The 21,802-nt window shown below is 35.4% G+C and overlaps 1 protein-coding gene across 2 annotated transcripts; it reads left to right on the top strand.

Moving 5' to 3' along the window:
• The first annotated feature begins 591 nt into the window (after positions 1 to 591).
• Positions 592 to 16,771, top strand: LOC132307999 (ALA-interacting subunit 1). 2 transcript variants are annotated; one of them, XM_059805935.1, is made up of 9 exons: positions 592 to 929; positions 8,796 to 8,884; positions 10,502 to 10,560; positions 10,662 to 10,736; positions 10,830 to 10,943; positions 11,289 to 11,359; positions 12,271 to 12,568; positions 15,068 to 15,357; positions 16,495 to 16,771. In XM_059805935.1, exons 2-9 carry the CDS (start codon positions 8,881 to 8,883, stop codon positions 16,547 to 16,549), a joined length of 966 nt encoding a protein of 321 aa, XP_059661918.1. In that variant the 5' UTR covers positions 592 to 929; positions 8,796 to 8,880; the 3' UTR covers positions 16,550 to 16,771. The 2 variants fall into 2 exon arrangements, with proteins under 2 accessions (XP_059661918.1, XP_059661917.1); XM_059805934.1 differs by lacking the exon at positions 8,796 to 8,884 and having other exon boundaries at positions 593 to 929.
• The last annotated feature ends 5,031 nt before the right edge of the window (positions 16,772 to 21,802 follow it).

The raw sequence follows: 21,802 nt of genomic DNA, 5'->3' as shown, positions 1-21,802 counted from the left end.
ATATATACAAAATTAATTTATATTTAAATTTTAAAATTTATTTAAAAAATTTATAATATTATTTATTTCAATAAATAATATGTTTTTATAATATTATTTATGTATAATAAATAATAATGCAAAATTATTTATATATATATATTTTTATCTTTTAGAAAATTTTTACTTTATAGTTATTATACGCACATTTTTATTCATGTGTATTGCACCTCTGTTTTATCAGTAATACATAAAAGTGTTTTAAAGGCCTTCAAAATAGAATCCTTTGGTAATTTTGCGTATACACGCACTTCGGCACAGGTCTTCAATCTTGTATTTAATTAGCATGAAATTTGTCAAAAATATATATATATATATAATATAAAAAAATATTATTTTATAGTTTGAATAGCATCAAACTTACTAAAAAATGGAAGAACATTATTGTAAATTCATTAAACTTTTTCAAGAAAAAAAAAAAAATTGTGCTATTAAAAAGGAAATTAGATAGTTATGAAAAAAAAAAACCCTAAGACCAAACCAAACCATCGGAAAACAAAATAAAGGAATTATTTGTAAATTTCAATCAAATAAACCGGTCCAAACCGGTTTTGACTTTTGGTTGGTCCTTCTTTGTCTTCTCTCGTCGACTCTTCTTGCTTTCTCCTCCTCCCAGATAGACGGGCGTTGCTGGCTGTCCAGAGAATTTTATTTGTTGATTCGTTTTTGAATTCACATTTTGAAGTCGAAGAAGAGAAAGATTGAGAGCTTAGAGAACTACAAACGCCACCAACTAAAGCCCCTTCTCTAGAATTTCAAATCATTTCATTGATACTGTTTGTATACTGAAACTGTTCGTCTGATGACTTCCAACGCTCCGTCATCGAGCTCCGGAGGCCCTGGATCGGCCGATTCATCAGCACCCAGAAGAAATTCCAAGCGACCCAAATGTATATTTCTATCTTAACGCCTATTTTAATTCTTTTTGCTAGTTTAGTTAAATCCAAAAATACCCATACATTCATTGGAAAAACATGCACAGAATATGAATTTGGAATTCCTCTTGGGTTTTGGGTCCGATCCATAAGTACCCAGATGCAATAATGTAATTATACCTTTTAATTGGTTTCATTGTCACACACATAATCATCTATATATGTAGTCTAGACTCTACACTAATGATCTTAGCTTTATATTATTCTTGGTTTTATGAGGAAAGTTTGCAGTTGCTATGCTTAGATGGTTTTGGCTTTTATATGTATTACTCATTGTCTGATTTGACTTAAATTTATAAAATCCATCTTAAATCATTTCTTACTCTAATTCTGTGGAATTAATCTTGGAAATATGATCTAGCAATAGTGTATGAGGTTAATTGATGTTGGAAATTTGCTCGTGTAAACTAGAAAGAATACTTTCTTTTTTTAAAAAAAATCAGCTCTTAGAAGTAAAATCAGTTATCATGACAGAACATTTGGACAGTAATCAGATATGTTGCATTACTAATCTAGGAAGCAAAAGTTGTTGATTCCGCTGTATAGAATAGATACTGGTTTATTTTCTCACTTTTCTGGCTATCACATATTTATGAGCACAGTAAACAACTCCGTATCACCAAGACTGTAACGCAAATTGGTTGCAATTAAGAAATTATATTAGAGTAACACTGAGTGTTGCACTATGTTACTCTGACACACACAATCCACACCCACATTGTCCTTAAAGGGATTTGAACCCTCAACCTTCCTTTTGGGATGAGAAACCACTAGAGTCGAAGGCTCGGTCATATTAAAGCTCCTTTCAGGTTGCAGGTATACATCTTGTACATGAATTAAATTCTGGTTGGATTTAAATTTGGACAATTGCATTATAAAGAACTGTACAGTTGCAATTGCTTTATTATATATTAGCGGATACATGCATTGACATTTATGTCTACATATCTACTTATGCATTTGAGCTAATTGTTCATGCTATGTGATCCTGTTCCAATATCATGTTGTTTTGTGTCCCTACTTTCCGAATCTGCAAGGCAAAGATACCAATGAAAATATAGACAAGAAGTTAGCTCTCTTTCAAATTGGTGATGGGTAGAGTTAGTAGGATTAAGAAAACATTAGGGTCTAGAAGCTGTTGTTATTATTTAAATATGGTAATTTTTTTATATAAATTTTACTATAAACTTCTAATTTAATATTTTTACAATTATCCTACTTTCCATGGGAAAAATAAAATCTATTTTGTGAGTCACAATTCCCAAAGCACCCAACTATTATGGGATAGAGGGAGTGATGTAGAACAGCTCGCTCACGATTATCTGAACATATAGGATCATCCCAAATCAGGGAGGCTGAAAAGGTAAGGAGAATAGAAGGAAATAAATAAATAAATAAGGAAAAGTCAAAAGGAGATTTGGTGGAGTTGATATATTATTCTCCATTGCAAGATTTAAAGAGGATTCTACTCCATCAAATCTCAAATATCCCCTTTAATATTATTTCACGCATACTTTTTATTTTATTTTATTTTTGACTTGCCTATATAAAGGCAAGAGATGTAAGTCTACTGACATCATCATTATCAATATAATTTCAATTTCTCTCTTGTGAGTTCAAGGGTTTAACCCTGTTCTTTATCGTTTCTGCTACATTAGTTGGTATCAGAGCAAGGTTCCGAATCCAAGATTCGCCTTTGTTTTCGATGGCCAGTTCACGAGATGGAAGCAACGTGATCGTGATGGAGTAGCTCTTTTGAGGGCTGAGTTTACTGAGTTCCAAACCAACGTTAATCGAACCTTGCTTGATATGCATGAAACTATGAGCCAAGGAACGGTAGAACTTAACCGCGAGAACAACAGACCGCCCAACGACGGTGATCATGGACGTCCTACTCGTAATTGCAACCCAAACCCACCGAATAGGCAACTAGCCTATGAGGAAAATGTCGGTTTTGGTAACCACTGAGCCGAACAGGTGTTTGGAGATAATCGAGGTCAATGGGAAATTGATGATTCCAAGGATTTTCGTATGAAGATTGACCTACCCACCTTTCAAGGTCATCTTCGTATTGAAGAATTCTTGGACTGGATTAGTGAAGTTGAACGTTTCTCTGGCTATATGAAAACCAGGAGGAGAAGCAAGTCAAACTCGTGGCCTATAAGTTGAAAGGTGGCGCATCAGCATAGTGGGATCAAGTGTAAACTACCCATGCACGTGAGGGTAAGGATCCGGTACGTACGTGGGTTAAGATGAAGAAGTTGATGAAAGCTTGATTTTTACACCCTGATTACGAACAGGTTCTTTATTAGAAATATTAGTCCTGCACGCAGGAAAGTAGAACGATTGCTGAATATGCTGAAGAATTTTATCGGTTGTCATCCTGTGATAACCTGGTGGAACCCGAATTTAGCATGGTGGCCCGTTTCAAAGGCGGGTTACGATGGGATATTGAAGAGAAAGTGGCGTTGCAACCGTTATTCAAAATGTCTGAGATTGTCACGGCGGCAGAGAGAGCAAAATCGTTACTGGAGAAGTCAAAGAATCGGTTTCGTGGTTCATATAATACCCAACGTCCTACACATAACATGGGTAAACAGACCGCGGTAGCCCCTGTTCCAATGACTTGGCGAAGCATTGGAGATGGTCCAACAAAGGCCAAACCCGTAGCACCAATAGGCCCTGCTGGGAGGGGAGCCCTAGCTGTGAGAGAAAATCCCTATGCACACCCAAGTATGGGCAAGTGTTTTCGATGTGGAGAACTTGGCCATAAATCCAACAATTGCCCTAAGTGACCGACAGTAAATCTGGTCGAGCACGAGGAAGGCGAGGGTGAGGAAGGTGAGTTCCTTACCTTTGAAGAAGAAGAGGTGACTGAAGGAGACAATGGCAAGTTGTTGTCCCACTCTTTAGTCGTGAGGAGGTTAATGTTCACGCCAAAGAAGGAGGAGCACCCGCAGCGTCATAATGTGTTCCATACACGTTGCATTGTCAACCATAAGGTATGTGACGTTATTATTGATAGCGGCAGTAGTGAGAACATTGTTTCCTTAACAATGGTTCGAAAATTGGGGCTTAAAACAGAGAAACATCTCCATCCATACAAAATTGGATGGATCAAGAAAGGCTCAGAAACGCGAGTATCTGAAACCTGCACCGTTCCATTCTCAATTGGGAAAACATATGCAGAGGAGGTGCATTGTGATGTAGTCGATATGGATGCATGCCATATGATATTGGGCAGACCATGGCAATTTGATATCGATGCCACTCACCGTGGTAGAGACAATGTGTATATTCTATACAAGAATGGTCAGAAGATTGTTTTGGGTCCGATGAAAGAAGCCGAATTTCCCAAAGGAAATTCAGTTATGTTGATCAACAGTGAGGAATTTATGGGCGAAGTAACAACTGCACCTGAAATCTTTGCTGTTATGTGCAAGGGGGAAGTAGTTAAACAACCTCTTTTTATAGTACCAACAATAGTGCAACCATTATTGCAGGAGTTTAGTGAGTTGGTGCTAGAAGATTTACCTGATAGTATCCCTCCTATGAGGGACATTCAACACCACATTGACTTGGTGCCCGGGGCGAGCCTGCCAAATCTACCACATTACTGAATGAATCCCAACAAGAGTCAGACCTTACAAGAGCAAGTGGAAGAGTTACTACGGAAAGGGTTGATTCAGGAGAGCATGAGCCCATGTGCCGTTCCGGCCTTGCTAGTACCGAAGAAAGATGGCAGTTGGAGAATGTGCGTTGATAGTCGCGCAATTAACAGAATCACTGTTAAGTACAGATTTCCCATTCCATGTTTAGATGATATGCTGGATATGTTGGCGGGATCGAAAGTCTTCACCAAAGTGGATCTCAAGAGTGGATACCATCATATCAGAATCCGCCCTGGGGATGAGTGGAAAACGGCGTTCAAAACAAAAGAAGGACTGTATGAGTGGTTAGTCATGCCATTCGGATTATCCAACGCGCCAAGTACTTTCATGCAGTTGATGAATCAGGTACTCAAACCATTTATTGGTCGATTTGTAGTTGTTTATTTCAACGATATTCTGGTTTATATTCAAACAGAGGCAGAACACCTTTTGCACTTGTGAGAGGTATTAATAGCTTTGCAGAAGAATAAACTGTTCATTAATCTGAAGAAGTGTGGCTTTATGACCCCAAGCCTAGTATTCCTCGGCTATTTGGTTTGTAGTGATGGCATTCGGGTAGAGAAGAAGAAGGTGAGGGCCATTCAGGAGTGGCCTACGTCGAAGAATGTGGGACAAGTTCGAAGTTTCCATGGCTTAGCCACGTTCTACCGAAGGTTCATCAAGAACTTCAGTAATATGATGGCTCCCATCACAGAATGCATGAAGAAAGGAAAATTCCAATGGGGAGGGGATGCTGAGATAAGTTTTGCCTTAATCAAGGAAAAACTGTCAACAACCCCAATCTTAGTCCTTCCAAATTTTGAGAAGCTATTTCAGGTAGATTGTGATGCCTCGATAATGGGAATCGGAGCAGTTCTATCACAAGAAGGAAGGCCAGAAGCGTTTTACAGTGAGAAGCTGAGTGAAGCACGCAAGAAGTGGACTACCTATGAGTTGGAATTCTATGCGGTGGTGCAAGCTTTGCGTACATGGGAGCATTATTTTATCCAGCGAGAGTTCGTGCTATTTACAGATCACCAAGCACTGAAATCCATTAACAATCAAAACAGTGTCAATCGAATACACGCGCGATGGGCGGCTTATATCTAGCGATTCACCTTCTCGCTAAAACACAAGTTAGGCCAACAGAACAAAGTTGCAGATGCACTAAGTCAGAGAGCAGCTTTCTTAGTAACTATTAGGGCTGAAATCACAGGGTTCGAATGCCTGAAGGAGTTATATGAGGCTGACGAAGATTTTGGCCAAGCTTGTGCAGCATGTAAAACGAGCCAATCCTTTAAAGGGTTGCACATGCAGGAAGGATTTCTCTTTAATGGCAATCAGTATTCCACGGAGCTCTTTGCGGGAGCAAGTGGTTCGTGAATTGCATGGAGGAGGATTAGTAGGACATTTGGGGCGTGATAAGACGCGAGAGCTGGTAGAAGAACGGTATTATTGGCCACAACTCAAGCGTGACGTGGAGAACCATCTGTGGTGGTGCTCAATCTGCCAAACTAATAAAGGCCAATCTCAGAATACTGGTCTTTACACACCGTTGCCTATTCCAAATGCTCCATGGGAGGATTTATCCATGGATTTTGTTCTAGGGTTGCTGAGCGAGGAGCAGACTCTGTTTTTGTGGTGGTCGATTGATTCTCCTAGATGTCCCATTTTATTACATGCAAGAAGACGAACGATGCAGTCCAAATGGCCAATCTGTTCTTTAAAGAGGTGGTTCGCTTCCATGGGGTGCCACAGTCCATTACCTCAGATCGTGACACCAAGTTTTTCTCACTTTTGGCGGACTTTATGGAAGAGATTCGATACCTCTCTTAATTTCAGTAGCACCAGTCACCCCCAGACTGATGGCCAAACAGAGGTGGTGAACAGGACCCTTGGAAATCTAATTTGCTGTATTTCAGGAGAGAAACCAAAAACTGTGGGATCTTGCTCTTGCCCAGGCAGAATTTGCTTACAATTGCATGGTTAATAGGTCCACTGGCAAATCCCCGTTTGCGGTTGTGTATTGTTGTCCTCCAAAAGTTGCTTTGGATTTGGTATCCTTACGGAAGTTTGCCGGGGAAGAGTGTTACTGCAGAGAAAATGGCTGAGCATAAGACCATTCAGGAGAGTGTCAAGAAACATCTAGAGGAAACTTACGCCAAATACAAGGCCGCAGCTGACAAGAGACGAAGGAAAAGAGTATTTGAAGAAGGGGACCTGGTTATGGTGTATCTAAGAAATGAGAGGTTTCCAGTGGGAACATACAACAAGCTGTAAGCCAAGAAATATGGTCCGTACCAGATTCTAAAGAAAATCAACGACAATGCTTATGTGATTGATTTACCTACTGACATGGCCATTTATTCTACCTTCAATGAGGTTGACATACATGAATATTATCCGCCAGATTCGGGTAACTCGGGGACGAGTTTTTTTTACCCAGGGAAGACTGATGTAGAACAGCTCGCTCACGATTATTTGAACATATAGGATCATCCGAAATCAGGGAGGCTGAAAAGGTAAGGAGAATAGAAGGAAATAAATAAATAAGGAAAAGTCAAAAGAATCATCGCAAATCAGGGAGGCTGAAAAGGTAAAGAGAATAGAAGGAAATAAATAAATAAATAAGGAAAAGTTAAAAGGAGATTTGGTGGAGTTGCCAGCAATAGAAAATATTATTCTCTATTGCACGATTTAAGGAGGATTCTACTCCATCAAATCTCAAATTTCCCCTTTAATATTATTTCACGCATCTTTCTTTTTTTATTTTATTTTTGACTTGCCTATATAAAGGCAAGAGATGTAAGTCTACAGACGTCATCATTATCAATATAATTTCAATTTCTCTCTTGTGAGTGTGTCCTTTGTGAGTTCATGGGTTTAACCCTGTTCTTTATCGTTTTCGCTACTAACAAGGAGGATTCTACTCCATCAAATCTCAAATTTCCCCTTTAATATTATTTCACGCATACTTTCTTTTTTTATTTTATTTTTGACTTGCCTATATAAAGGCAAGAGATGTAAGTCTACAGACATCATCATTATCAATATAATTTCAATTTCTCTCTTGTGAGTGTGTTCTTTGTGAGTTCAAGGGTTTAACCCTATTCTTTATCGTTTCCGCTACGTTAGGGAGTATGAAATTTTCAAGTTTCATTTGACACGTGTAACATTAAGAATTCTATTTTTCAGTTATAGATTTGTCTAAGATGTGGCGGTCACCTATGGAGATGGCAACCAGATGGGTATGGGAAGGGGCCCTCCTCCCCCATCTCGACCCAACCCATTCCACCCTGTATGGGGGAAGCCTCTATCCTTGACCCAAACTGGATACGCCATTGTGTCCCTTTTGATTCAGAACATGCTGTATTTCAATTAAATTGAAGGTTTTTGCAGATGGCTATGAATGTGCCTAACAAAGGGATAAGAACTTTTGCTCTAATTTGACTATACAGGGTTATGGATAATAACCAGTACTGGAAGTCAATAACATGTTGAAATGTAACTAAATATTCCATGAGGCTTTTCTCTCTATTTAGCTGCATTTAGTATCATGGTTTTATTTCTAATATGTTTGGCAATATTTTTATATATTTTGGTAGATGGGATTATAGATATATGGTTTCTCATATTAGCTAGAAGTTAGAACATAGAAATCTATGAGGATATCTGCTTTAAAGCAGATCTAATGTACGGAATTAGCTAATTGCTGATTGAAGGTTGTTTGTTTTGCAATTACCAAAAATGAAAAAAAAGTTGTATGTTTTGAGTTTGTGTCACCGTATATGTCCTTATTCCTGAACGTCATTGTCGACATTGGTTCCTCATGGTGTTTCTTTGGTTGTGGTCCTGTGGGTGCACCTCGTGTTGACCCATGGTTGTCTTGGGATGGATATCATGTCACCCATTTAAACAGGGTATTCAGATATATATATATATATATATATATATATATATATATATATATATATTTAATTTAATTAAATTATATTTTTTTATTATTATTTTATTTTTCTGGTTTAGAATAATTCACAAAGTGTAATGGGAATTTTCTAACAAGGAATAAATTATTGAATTAAAATTCTTAAAGTAGACCATACAGTTGATCAATTGGTATCAGCCACCAAGTAATGATATATTTCTTTTTTATACTTTTTGCTTCTTCAAGGAAGATGAATGCATCGATAAAGACTAAAAAGTGATTCAATTCAAGGTGAAGTTGCTACAAGGACACTAGGAAGGCCAAAAAGAACATGGGTAAAGACAACAAGATAGATATTGTTTTCTGGGTTCGTAAATATGAGTTTTGCTATGTGATCCATTGCTGTCCACAGGGTTTTCTTTCCTTGTGTATTACAAGTTCTCCGCCATTTTTTTTTTCCTGTAACACTTGATTTAGTTCAGGTAGCTTTGAAGCAAATAATGTCTCAATTTTTGTCTTACACACTTCTTTTATGCATTAGAGGCTCTCTTTGTTCCTCATATTACATGAAGCAGCATTAAGTTTACAATTTTAATGGACCATAACATGATCCTTGGTGACTGTTGCAAAGCATAAAACAGAAGCGAAGAGATAAATAAAACGAGAAAAAATACACAGATTTTACGTGGTTCAGCCACTAGGGCCTACGTCTACCACACAAAGAGCCTAAAGGGCTACATCACTTTTATAATACTCTCTCAATTCATATACAATACAATGGTGGAGGTTCCTTTATATAGGAGAAGAAATTATGAGAATGGAAAGAATTAGAAAATAGGAAACAAGGAGGATTTTTCTTCATTGATTCCTCTAGTAACACCAAATCTTCAATAATAGGAAACAATATCAATTACTGAAAGATTTTTCTCCACTGATTCCTCCATTAAATCTTCAATACTCCCCCTCAAGTTGGAGTATGAATGCCCAACTTGCCATTGAGATGACGAGTAATAACAAGTGTGAATGATGAAGAGAGAAGACGAAGAACAATCCTACCAAATATACCGACAGCCCAAACAAGTTAACAAAAAACTGCCGGAAATAGAGCAAAGGCGAGGACAATGCTATCGAACAAACCGGTAGCCTAAACAAGTCAATAAAAACTGCCGGAGACACGGCAAATGCTACCGAACACACCGACAGCCCAAACGAGTCAATAAAAATTGCCGAAAACACAGCGAAGGCGAAAAACATTACTGCCGAATAAATCGGCAGCCCAAACAAATCACAAATAGTACCGAAAAACCCTTAGCAACATTTCAGATGCTAAGGGAATACCCCAAAATAGGGGTCCGAACTTAGGAAGAGAATTAGGTTCTGATACCATGTTGCAAAACATAAAACCGAAGCGAAGAGATAAATAAAACGAGAAAAAAACACAAATATTACGTGGTTCAGCCATTAGGGCCTACGTCCACCTCACAAAGAGCCCAAAGGGTTACATCACTTATATAAGGCTCCTTTATATAAGAGAAGAAATTATGAGAATGGAAAGAATTAGAAAATAGGAAACAATGAGGATTTTTCTCCATTACCAAAAAAAACAAGGACACTAGGAAGGCCAAAAAGAACACGGGTAAAGACAACAAGATAGATATTGTTTTATGGGTTCGTTAATTTGAGTTTTGCTATGTGATCCATTGCTGTCTACAGGGTTTTCTTTCCTTGTGTATTACAAGTTCTCCACCATTTATTTTCCGTAACACTTGATTTAGTTCAGGTAGCTTTGAAGCAAATAATGTCTCAGTTTTCGTCTTACACGCTTCTTTTATGTATTAGGCTCCCTTTTTTCCTCATATTACATGAAGCAGCATTAAGTTTACAATTTTTATGGACCATAACATGATCCTTGATGACATAAATGAACCCCTCTTCAATTTCTTCTCTTGCAGATTCAAGGTTTACTCAACAGGAACTTCCGGCTTGCAAGCCAATTCTTACACCAAAATGGGTAAGTAAATGTTTCATAACTTCTGTGAATTTTAAAACCTAGTTGGTGATTCATCGGTATTGTAGTCTTCATCTGACGATCTCTTTATTTTCTTCCTGCAGGTGATTTCAGCATTCATGCTTGTTAGCATAGTCTTCATTCCCATTGGAGTTGCTTCCCTGTTTGCTTCCCAGGATGTATGGTCATTGGTCAAACCAACCAGACCTTTCTGCATTTTCCTTTATAGTTTTTCTCATGTCATCGACTATGGTTTTTCTTCTGTCCATTAGGTTGTAGAAATCGTTGATCGGTATGAAACTGACTGCATACCACCAACTCTGAGAAGTGATAAGGTCAAATACATACAGAGCCCCGGAAATAAAACCTGCACCAGAACACTGAGTGTAAGAGAAAAACAATAATTCTTGAGGTTTCACTATGATTAGATTTATTAATTTTTTGAATCATATTAGGTATATTATTATTATTATTATTATTATTAATTTTAATTATGATTATTATGTCCTTTAAAGATTTGGTTTATAATCTACATATAAGTGTGAAAACTTAATTCTTGAGGTTTCACTATAGTTAAAGTTATTAACTTTTTGAATCATATCATTATTATTACTCCTGTTCTTATTATTATCACGTGCTTTGAAATTTTGGTTTCTAATCTAGGTGTAAGATTGAGAATTCAATTCTTGAGGATTCTCTATGATTAAATTTATCAATTTGAATCATCCCAGGTGCCGAAGCATATGAAACCGCCTATTTATGTGTATTATCAGCTTGACAACTTCTACCAGAATCATCGCAGGTACTTATAACATGCTTTGCCATGTCCTTTACTAATTTGTAATTTGACAAAATATAAAATAAAATTTATGAAATGATTAATTTCGTATGTGATTTTTGTTATAAATCCTTTTGTTCATTGAATTGTAAGTATTATGAAATATTAGGAACATCAGGACCATGGTAGTTGTTACAAGTGGAGTCTTGTCCCACATCGAATCTGGATGGGAAAGTAAATGGGCATGTATGGGTTGGGTGTTAGCACCACCTAATAGCTTAAGCTTTTGGGTCGGACTGTGAAGCACCCGGACCATTACAGTAGTCTTGTGGGCCGTGACGAGTGATGTGGTACACAAAAATTACCTTTTTGAATTTTTCTGCCACATGTCACGCTATTAACACTGGACCTCATTGATCTAGAGTCTGCTTATTGTCTAAAATATTTGGTGGTTTTATTACCATATGGGAATGACTTAAAAATAGTGGCTGCATTATTAGGTCAACTGCTACAGTTGGTACTAATGCAATGTAATCTGGGTAGTTTAGAAAAACTCTCATTCCAACTTTTTCTGGATCAGAATAGAATTTTCTTTTCCTCACAGCACTTTTTGCATTCTATTAAGCAAAGTAGGTCTGGGAAATGGTTAACGGAAAACCAAAAAAAAAAAATTTAACATTTCACGTTCTCTTTGGAGATGCGAACACACAGATACATATATATCTATTGTCTTTCCCTTTATCTTTGAAAAATGGGCCATCTGTACACGCGCACACAAACGATTTCGTGTCTTGCATAGGTAGCAAAAGGCATGCCTTTGAAGCTTCACAAGATGGTTATGGTTTTCAAACTTTTTTCCCTTGCATTTCTTAAGTAATTGAAATGATGGTTATGGTTCGCAAATTTTTGGCATCACGTGATGATGGCTTTTTTAGGTATGTAAAGAGCCGAAGTGATGAGCAGCTGAGAGATGCCAGTAGTGAGAATGATAATAGCGCTTGCAAACCTGAAGATAATGCGAATGGGATGTCGATTGTGCCTTGTGGTCTTATAGCTTGGAGTTTGTTTAATGACACATATAGCTTCTCCCGCAACAACCAGATATTGACAGTAAACAAGAAGGGCATCTCTTGGAAGAGTGATAGGGATCACAAGTTTGGGAAAGATGTTTACCCTAAAAATTTTCAGAATGGAACTCTTATAGGTGGCGCGCATCTCAATTCGTCCATACCTGTAAGTCTTTAGCCACAATTTTTCTCTATTTCTAAAGAGTGCTAAAGAATTGATCTACTTTCCAAGTACGTTCATTTTTCTGTGTAACAGCCGAGGCCTTGGTCATAATTTATTGTGATACCATTCTTTTTTCCTTCTTTATATATATATTTTCATTTTCCTAGAAAGCTTTTAGTTCTCATGATAGAAGGTGTCGTTTGAAATTTTTTTTTTTTGATTAGTGTCGTTTGAAAATATTTATAATAACATATTTGCAATCCTTGCTCAAAAAATAACAGAAAAATGGTTTGTATTTGTCGCGATATATTCCTACATGGCAATATGTTTTGTTGAGTAAATTGCCCCACAATTGTTTGGGGTGTGCTTAAAAGCATTTCAAGATCTTGTGATTTTTTCCTTGGAAAAATGTGTTAAAAATAAGTAAATAGTTTATTGGGGATCATATTCTTCTCATGTTTGGATTAATGTGTCTCAAATAATTTTTATTTACCAAAAAAAATAAATTTGTGTATCTCACACTTCTTTTAAAATACAGAAAGAAACCTAAGCTGGAATCTAGAGATAATTTACATTAACTGCTTAATTCGTGTAGTGGGTAGTGGCTCAGAAGCCTGGGAATATCTCTTACTGCTTAATTCTCTTCAACTCATCGTTGTTAAAGGCTCAAGGCGCACAAAAGCGCAAATGCCTCCTGGAGCCTGGGGCGCAAAGCGAGGCGCGCGCCCGACTGAAGCAAGGTGCACGTTGAAAAAAAATAAAACAAAACCCACCCAATAAAGTATTAAAGATGCAATAGTATATATAAAGATGCAAAAGTCAACTAAATGAATTACTTAAGTTCAATATTCAACATAAAGATGCCAAAGCCAACTAAATCAAGTACTTGAGTTCAACAGTGAATAATCAAACATATTAACATAAAGATGCAGAAATCAACTAAGGAGAATTATGAGATAAAACTAAAACAAACATAGACATCATTTCTTCCTAAGATGGTGTACTCTATGGTCTATACTCTATACACTCACATATCAAGATAAAGATGGATACGGGCTGCTGGCAGGAGATGTATAACATGTTGATACATTTATATACACACACTTATTACTTGCGTATACTATATGAGATTTATATACTATATGAGATGTAATATATATGCATATATGGACTGCATGATACCATATACCAACTGGTGGATTATTGAGTATGATCCCAAGATTTTGGTCATTGGTAACACACAGATTTGTAAATAACATGGACACTTTCTTGTACAATAATTAAAAAACATACATACTACATTCTACAATGAAACATCAACCTATACATATTACCCTTTGTATACTACAATTATTCCAGCGGACCAGCCTAAAAAAATACCTTGTTTGCTAGAAATCTGTTTGTTATCAATAGCAATATATATATATGAATTATTATGCTCAGTGCTCACAAACACCTTGTTTGCTAGATGTAAGTCTACTTACCAATAGCAATATATATGAATTATTTTCAAAACCCCTCTAAAAAAAAACAGAGGACCAAACAGAGGACCAGCCTAAAAAAATATATAAATAAATAAATAAAATAAAAGAATAGCAGAGAGAGCCGAGAGAAGAAGAATAGAGAAAAAATAAATAAATAAATAAAAGAAGAGCAGAGAGAGCCAAGAGAAGAAGAATAGAGAAAAAAAATAAAAAAATAAAAGAAGAGCCGAGACTCGGCTCAAAGAAGAATAAAATAAAAAAATAAAAGAAGAGCAAGAGACTAGAGTCGAGACTCGAGAGAGCTGAGAGAACTGAAAAAAAAAAAAAAAAAAAAAAAAAAAAAACCGAGAAGAGAAGAAGAAGCAAGGAGAGAATAAGAAGAGAGGGAAGGAAAACTTACCAGGCTTCGGCGCAGACGCAAATCCGAGAGTCGGAGTCCAGGCTTCGGCGCTTCGCAGATCAATCGTAGTCTCGTACTTCTCTGTCTCTTGACTCTCTTCTTTCCTTTTGCTTTTTGATTTTTTTTTTTTTTTGTTTGCTTTGTAACTTGCAAGTTGTAATAAACAAATAAAAACTAGAAATAAACAAATAATAAACATACACAAGTAACACAACCAAAATAATAACAAAATAATAAATAAAAAAACAATTTTTCAAACAGGCACGCCTGTAGCTTGCGCCTTTGCCTAAAAAGTGCTTGCCTATCTCAACACCCTCACCTTAAGTCAATCAAGGCGCCAAGGTGGCGCCTTGCGCCTCCGGCGCCTTTGACAACTATCCTTCAACTTCTAAAAAAGGGTTTCATCTTACTTCTCTCAAGGGCATTTGTTACCTGTTTTTCTTGGAGTCACTTGAGAAATGACGTGGCGCCGTGTAATATTATTTTCCGAAATAGTTTTCTAAAATGTTTGAAATGAGTCATTAGAAATTATTCTGGTGGTGATTAAAATCATTCTTAGCTGAAGTTGCTTCTGTTGATGAGGCTAATGCTACCGTATGAATGTGTTCTGTGCAACAGTTGAGTGAGCAGGAAGATCTCATTGTTTGGATGCGAACTGCAGCTCTTCCAACTTTTAGGAAATTGTATGGGAAGATAGAGGTGGAACTTCAGGCAGATGAAGTCATACAGGTGACATTAGAGAACAATTACAACACCTATAGTTTCAAAGGCAAGAAAAAGCTTGTGCTTTCTACCGCCAGCTGGCTAGGTGGGAAGAATAAGTTTCTTGGTGTTGCATACCTCACTGTTGGTGGATTGTGCTTCTTTCTGGCTATGGCTTTCACAGTCGTATATCTAGTTAAGCCAAGGTAAGTTTTCCTACCTCAAATGTCAGGCTATGGAATAGGTCCCCTCATTTGCTAAATTTGTGCTTCCCCTTTTCTCAGTACGTTGTAGTGTGGTTCTTATATCCATGCTTACCCAAGTCCTGGGAAACCAATGGAATTTCAAACCCCCAGTGCCTTGGGATTAGGCTTGAGCAGGAGCCAACTTTTGACTGCAGTTGTGTTTTTTTTTTTATTTTGCTGGTCGAAGTTATTTGGCTCCTGCAAGGTGATCGGCCAGTGTTTACAGGACAGCTGGAATTTTTATTGAATCTTGGGAGAGCTTATCTTGTGCTTTTGAGGGAACAGTTATCTTCACTTTTTGCATATGTCAACTTGGCCTTTTGTTTTTTTTTTTTTTTTTTTTATCAGCACTTTTATAAGCAGTTTATCTTGTTTCTTAAGAGACTCTAATCCAACTATCTTAGTTGAGCTACGAATGGTACCTTTAAAAGTAACCTATGTAGAAAGAACAATTTTGAAACTAAAAGTCAATGGACTAAACGAGATGTTGATGTTATAGTATAGTTTCAACTATGTTTAGCTCCATATCTGGTTACATATGCTGGGGTTACTGCAGTTGCGCTGGTACACCAGTGTATTGAATAGGGTTTATTCTATTGCTCATGGACTTTAATTTCATGCAGATAACCACAGCACCAAACTCATGTTGGTTTAGAATAATATTTAATGTTATACTTTATCTTGATGATTTTTAGCACATAAAATAATTTAGAGAGGTTTGTTTGGGGCACCTATACTTGTGCATGAATAAACACATCTACTTTGTCTACCCAAATCCTCTTTTTAGACCTTGTTCACCCCCCCTTACTGCACCAAGAAAAGGATAATGGTTTTCCCTTTTTCCCGGTAACAAGGAACCATTCCAATCAGGCGCCCTTTGGACTCATGGCTACAACATAAACCTGGATATTGATCAGCGCAAACCATGGATATTGCTTAATCTAGGTCTTGAACTTGAGACCTCAAAATAGTTATTTCGAGACTATGCCTGCCGGGCAACCCTGACGGGTTCAGGAAAGAGTAAAGTTGAATTTCTATGAACATGCAACTTGATTTTGAGATGGAAATTATTAACTTACCTTCTCTCTTCTCTCTCAGGCGACTTGGAGATCCTTCTTATTTGTCGTGGAATCGGAACCCAGGAGGCCACTAAGCAAGCTCATGAAACTTCTTCGGACTGTTTGCCCCAGGTATTTGTAGTTCGGAATGGTGCATGTAAAATTGTGTATGAAGTGAAACCCTTCTTATAGAACCTCAGTTGGAAGCAGTTTGATTGTTTGGAATTTGATTTTTGTCGCAAGGGTGACATCCGAAAATTCATTGTATACAATTGCAGTCATTTTAATTATATTTTGGCTCTCAATTTCTCTCAAAAGTGTAGTTCAAAAATGGTAGAATAAGCTACTCGGAACAAGATACAAACCATTATTGGAGACATCAATGGCTATAGATTATATTGTTACCACATTGTTTTGGGCTTCAAACTTATGCTTCAGCTATGGTCCCCATTCATCAGCTACTTGGGGAATAACCCACTAAAATGATCCCTTCAGTGACTCACTTCATATATTACTCAAACTTTTAACAATGGGATACAGTTTCTCAAGACAGAAATAAGAGAAGGAAAGTTACAGTAGAAGATCTAAATCCAGTTAGACTAATAACATATTGTTCGGTGTGTGTGTGTTTTTGTTTTTTATTTTATTTTATTCATGTTATGAAATATTTATCGCACTGGGAAAAGGTATAATGAGGCGGACTTAGAGTTGCATTGTACCAATTATGTCCGGGACCAAAGGTTGTACGCCTAGTGATATCTCATCTGCCTTCTAAAGTAAAAATTCGAGAACCAGTTTCTTGCCAAGTATGAGTGTATCATCTCATATGCGGAAAAGAAAAGAGGGTCGAAAGCTGTCTCTAATTTAAATTGTTTAAAAATATTTATTTGGAGAGGTTGATTTTTAGAGAAGATGATGAACAACTAAACTTCTGATCTCATTTGTGATTTATGCATCAAACCATGGGGAAAAAAACAAAGCACCATGTTTTATTTACACTTCGAATAATTGCTTTCAATATCATTCAATCGTATTAAGTGAAGATCGTGAAATTAGTGGTCAACCCAAAAACTGATACTAAAATTGAAGTGGAGGATTCATGTGAATGAACAACTCAAGTTTTTTTAGGTTTTGGAAATAACTCGGTTTAATTAATAGAACTAAAAGCACAAAAACATTTCAACAAAAACCAACAAAATCCGTGTGGTTTCATGAGTTCTTAATCTGGACAAAGTTTCTGAAAGTAGAAATAAGTTGAAAATATAATATAGATTCCTGGATTGATCTGGTATTTGGGTGAATGATTTGAGACACTGAAAATATAAAAATTATGATAAAAATACTTGGGCTGGACTGGGCTGGGCCAGTTTATGTTTTAGCCCATTGGTTGAAGTTTTTGAAAAATGCAAGTAAAAAAGAAAAAGACAAATAGATACATGTTATTAACTGAACTCTGGATCCTCTCATGCACTACTTCAACACGTGTCGCGTTTTGTGCTATTATATCAGTTATTCAAAAAATTTACGTTGTTTATATAATAATTTTACTTTGCTTGTGCAACAAATACATTACATCCCTAATGCAACAACTACTTTCTGTATTCACAATTTATAAACAGCACAAAAACAAGGCACATAATGATCTCTTCTGATTCGCTATTAACTATTCAATAAAAACTAAAAATATAATTGATTTATATGGTACACAAATAATAATTATATATTGGTCAATTTACAAAACGGTCAAGTGCACAAAACATTCTTAAATTATGTTTATGGTGTATATCACAAAAAACACCTCTAAAGTTTTAATTTGGTGCAACTAGGTCCCTCTAAAGAATTTAAACCTTAAGTTAACTAAATTACACTTACTGAACCATTTTATAAAATATATAAAAATAAATAATTTTGTAAAATGACACTATTGGAGGACACCCCTCACGTGCAAAAAAATATCCCTAAAGTTTCAATTTTAGTGCAAATAAGTCCCTCCGACAAATTTAAACCCTAAGTTGACAAAATTATTCTTATTGAACAATTTTATAAAATATATAAAAATAAATAATTTTGTAAAATGACCAAAAATGATACTATTGGAGGACACCGGTAATGGACAAGTAAATATAAAAATAGAAAATAAAAATAAAATAATAAAAGAAAAGTTAGATAAAAAACGAAAATAAAAAAACGAAAATAAAGTGCAAACTAAATAAAACAAATCTGTTCCAAACTCCAAAAACCAGTGCACATTGATATTAGGATTTTTTTTTTTAGCAATGTTGGTTAAAAAAAAAAAAAAGTAAAAAGCAGTAAATTGAAATATCAAAAAATTCAAATCCTTGTTCTACAAATTCTCAAAGTTTCAAAAAAAATAAAAATAAAAAATAGAGATATATATAGAGAAAAATATTTCAAATATATATATATATATATAAAGTAATGTGCATATAACACCCCTATGCTATGAAATTGGTAGCATATATACCTCCTTGAACATTTTTGGAAGAATAAAAGGACAAAACGGGTATTACACCACTAATTTATGTTAGATTTTTTATTGAAGGGTATTTTTGCACAATATAAAAATATTATGAACGTTTTTTGTACACTTTTTTAATTAGGAGGTAAAAATGTTACGCAGAATATACTTTAGAAGTATTTTCTACACTTGACCCTTTATAAAATTCAAGCCGTTGAGGTCTTCAATGTGACACAAATAATCAACATTTTTAGACAAATCCTAATAGATTTTTTTTTTCGCGGAATATCAAGCAATTTTTATAGATGTGTTAGAACACTATCATTGGTGATTTAGTTCGTCAAATCACGTTGATTGCATTTAGTTGATAAAGGTTGACATGCATTTCACCAATATCGATTCCAGTGGAAGAGACGAGATAGAAAAGGATGAAGCTAAGCCTGGTGTAAAGGATTCTTATTCTGCAATACATATATATATATATACACACACATACATATATAGGTCCCACATATTCACCGTCATATAAGGAATATATTCATTCATCCACGAGAATAAATTCTTAAAGCATATAAAGATGCTTAAATTTCAAGCAAACATACATTCCCTTAAATCTACACCAATCCACCATTCCTATATATGATTGCCTTAATTTTTTATGCTTCACAAACATAATAATGAACCAAAAGTTAAACATCAACTTTTTCTTGGATGCATGGTTTAATTAAACATAATGAACCAAAAGCTAAATCTCAAAATCTATATATGTAGGTTGCTTTTTCATTCATTCACTAAGCACCGATTTATGTAAACAGACAATAGGGGTGGGGTCAATTCTGATTTCCAATCTTAGACTCGAAACTTTTCTCTAACCAGCTCGAATAACTACTGTGTGATGAGAGCGATTACTTTATTAACAAGAGTAAGAATGTCAGCTTCGATCTTTAGAGCAGTCATTTTATACAAATAAAACAAATACTCTAAGTCTGTTTGGTTAATTTTCTAAAAACTTGAACATCGGAAATGAAAAATTGTTTTCAGAGAATTTTTTTTTTTTTTAAAAAAAAGGTTTTGAAAATAAGTGTTACAATTTGTCAATCAAATAGATTTTTGTATTGTTATTAAATTTTAAATTTTCAGATATATATATATATATATATATATATATATATATATATTCAGAAAATTAACTAAACTAACAAACGGGTTAGCAATCAAGATTAACCATACCAAACTAGGTAACGTTTCTTTTATCATCTAAATCTTAAATGAAAAGTAATCAATATGTTTTGGTGAAAATAGAGATTAATAGTTATACTTACCAAAAAAAAGAAAAAGAAAATTGAGATTTATCAATTCCTAATGCATATGTGTACAATTAGAAGCCATGAGTTTTGAATTTTTGGGAGAGGAATCTTCCTTTGATTGTCAAAGACGAAAGCATCAATTCCCTTTTGCATTTGGGTGAATAGATTGTGTTTTCTTCTTCAGATTTTTATGATCTCCATTATATATATTTGACATCCATGCATGGCCTTAATTTATATGTATATATATATATATACACATGCTAGCTTTAGCTTACTTTATAATGTTCTCACTCATCTCTTTTACTTGGAAGGGGACCAGTGTCGATGTTTTTGGTTTAACCCTGTTTATAAGTTTTCTATTTTTTTTGGGTCAGGTGTTTATAAGTACTGTTGTTCTTGTTTGTTAATTATCTAAATGAGAGTGGATTCATACATACATAGATAGATAGATATATATGCATGGGAGGGAGGACAATCTTCTATCCTACAAAAGTCCCAGAAGTAGAGGCCCAACAAGCTTTATAAGAAAGAGGGGTCCCCTCCCACCTGCCATGAAAAGCCCCGCATTCAAACACAACTTTGATGGTTCACATCCTCACATAATACCAACCACAGAACCCAAAGTTGGTTCCATATTATGCATGTTGTTCTTTAGTACACCACTTTCTTATCTAGTAGTTTAATTCATCAGAACTTTTTATCTTTTTTTTTTTTTTTTTTTTTGAATTTTTCTAAGATGATATGGTCATTTAAAATTTTGAAGTGGATGAGCCTTGACTAGCTAATTTCGAGAAATTCCATAGTGTTCTCATAATTGGTTCTAGAATAAGTTGAATATCCAAAGGATTAATCACATAATTTTCTAAACATGTTCAATTTATTAATCATAAATTAGTTTTGCTGTGAAGTATCATTAGACACATTTGATGTTATAAGTTCGTATCATTTGCAATTCAGCATGCATGTTGTACTGTAACAGATGGTGATGATCATAATTACTATATTTGACAGTAGGCGTATTGTACTGCAATAGATAGTCACGGTCACAATCACTATATTTGACATAAACCGCGGCTTTGTCTAAGGGATTAAAGAGCTAGGTATAGGTACTGTGGTGATCTTTACATGCATCATATATGCAAGTATTATATATATATACAAGCATTAAGCATATATATAGTGTGGCAGGCTCTACTACAAAGATAAAGTAGTGCAACATCTGCTCATGGTCATCATGATTGAATGAATGACTCATTCATATCTTAATATTGAAAAAAGCTTTACTGCAAGAAGAATAACACTCTTCAAAGATGTACTCTCTACTTTTGGTGATAGCAAAAGATATATATATATATATATATATATATATATATATATACACACTCTTTTACAGATATACACAACCATATAAAGATACTGTCTCTCTCAACATTACAATGACAGTCATTTACATTAAAAGTATGTACTCTTGCAAAAAAATACCTAACTACAAGGTCTGAATACAAATTGAGAGAGAGAGAGAGAGAGGGAGAGTATCTTTTAGCAAAGGTATGGGTGTA

This window comes from Cornus florida, unplaced genomic scaffold (genome assembly GCF_030987335.1).
Source record: "Cornus florida cultivar Cherokee Brave unplaced genomic scaffold, ASM3098733v1 CherokeeBrave_3.0.0_Hap2_Chr05, whole genome shotgun sequence".
Classification (NCBI taxonomy): domain Eukaryota; kingdom Viridiplantae; phylum Streptophyta; class Magnoliopsida; order Cornales; family Cornaceae; genus Cornus; species Cornus florida.
Note: the sequence above shows the minus strand (reverse complement) of the source record. Positions and strands in the feature narration are given on the sequence as shown.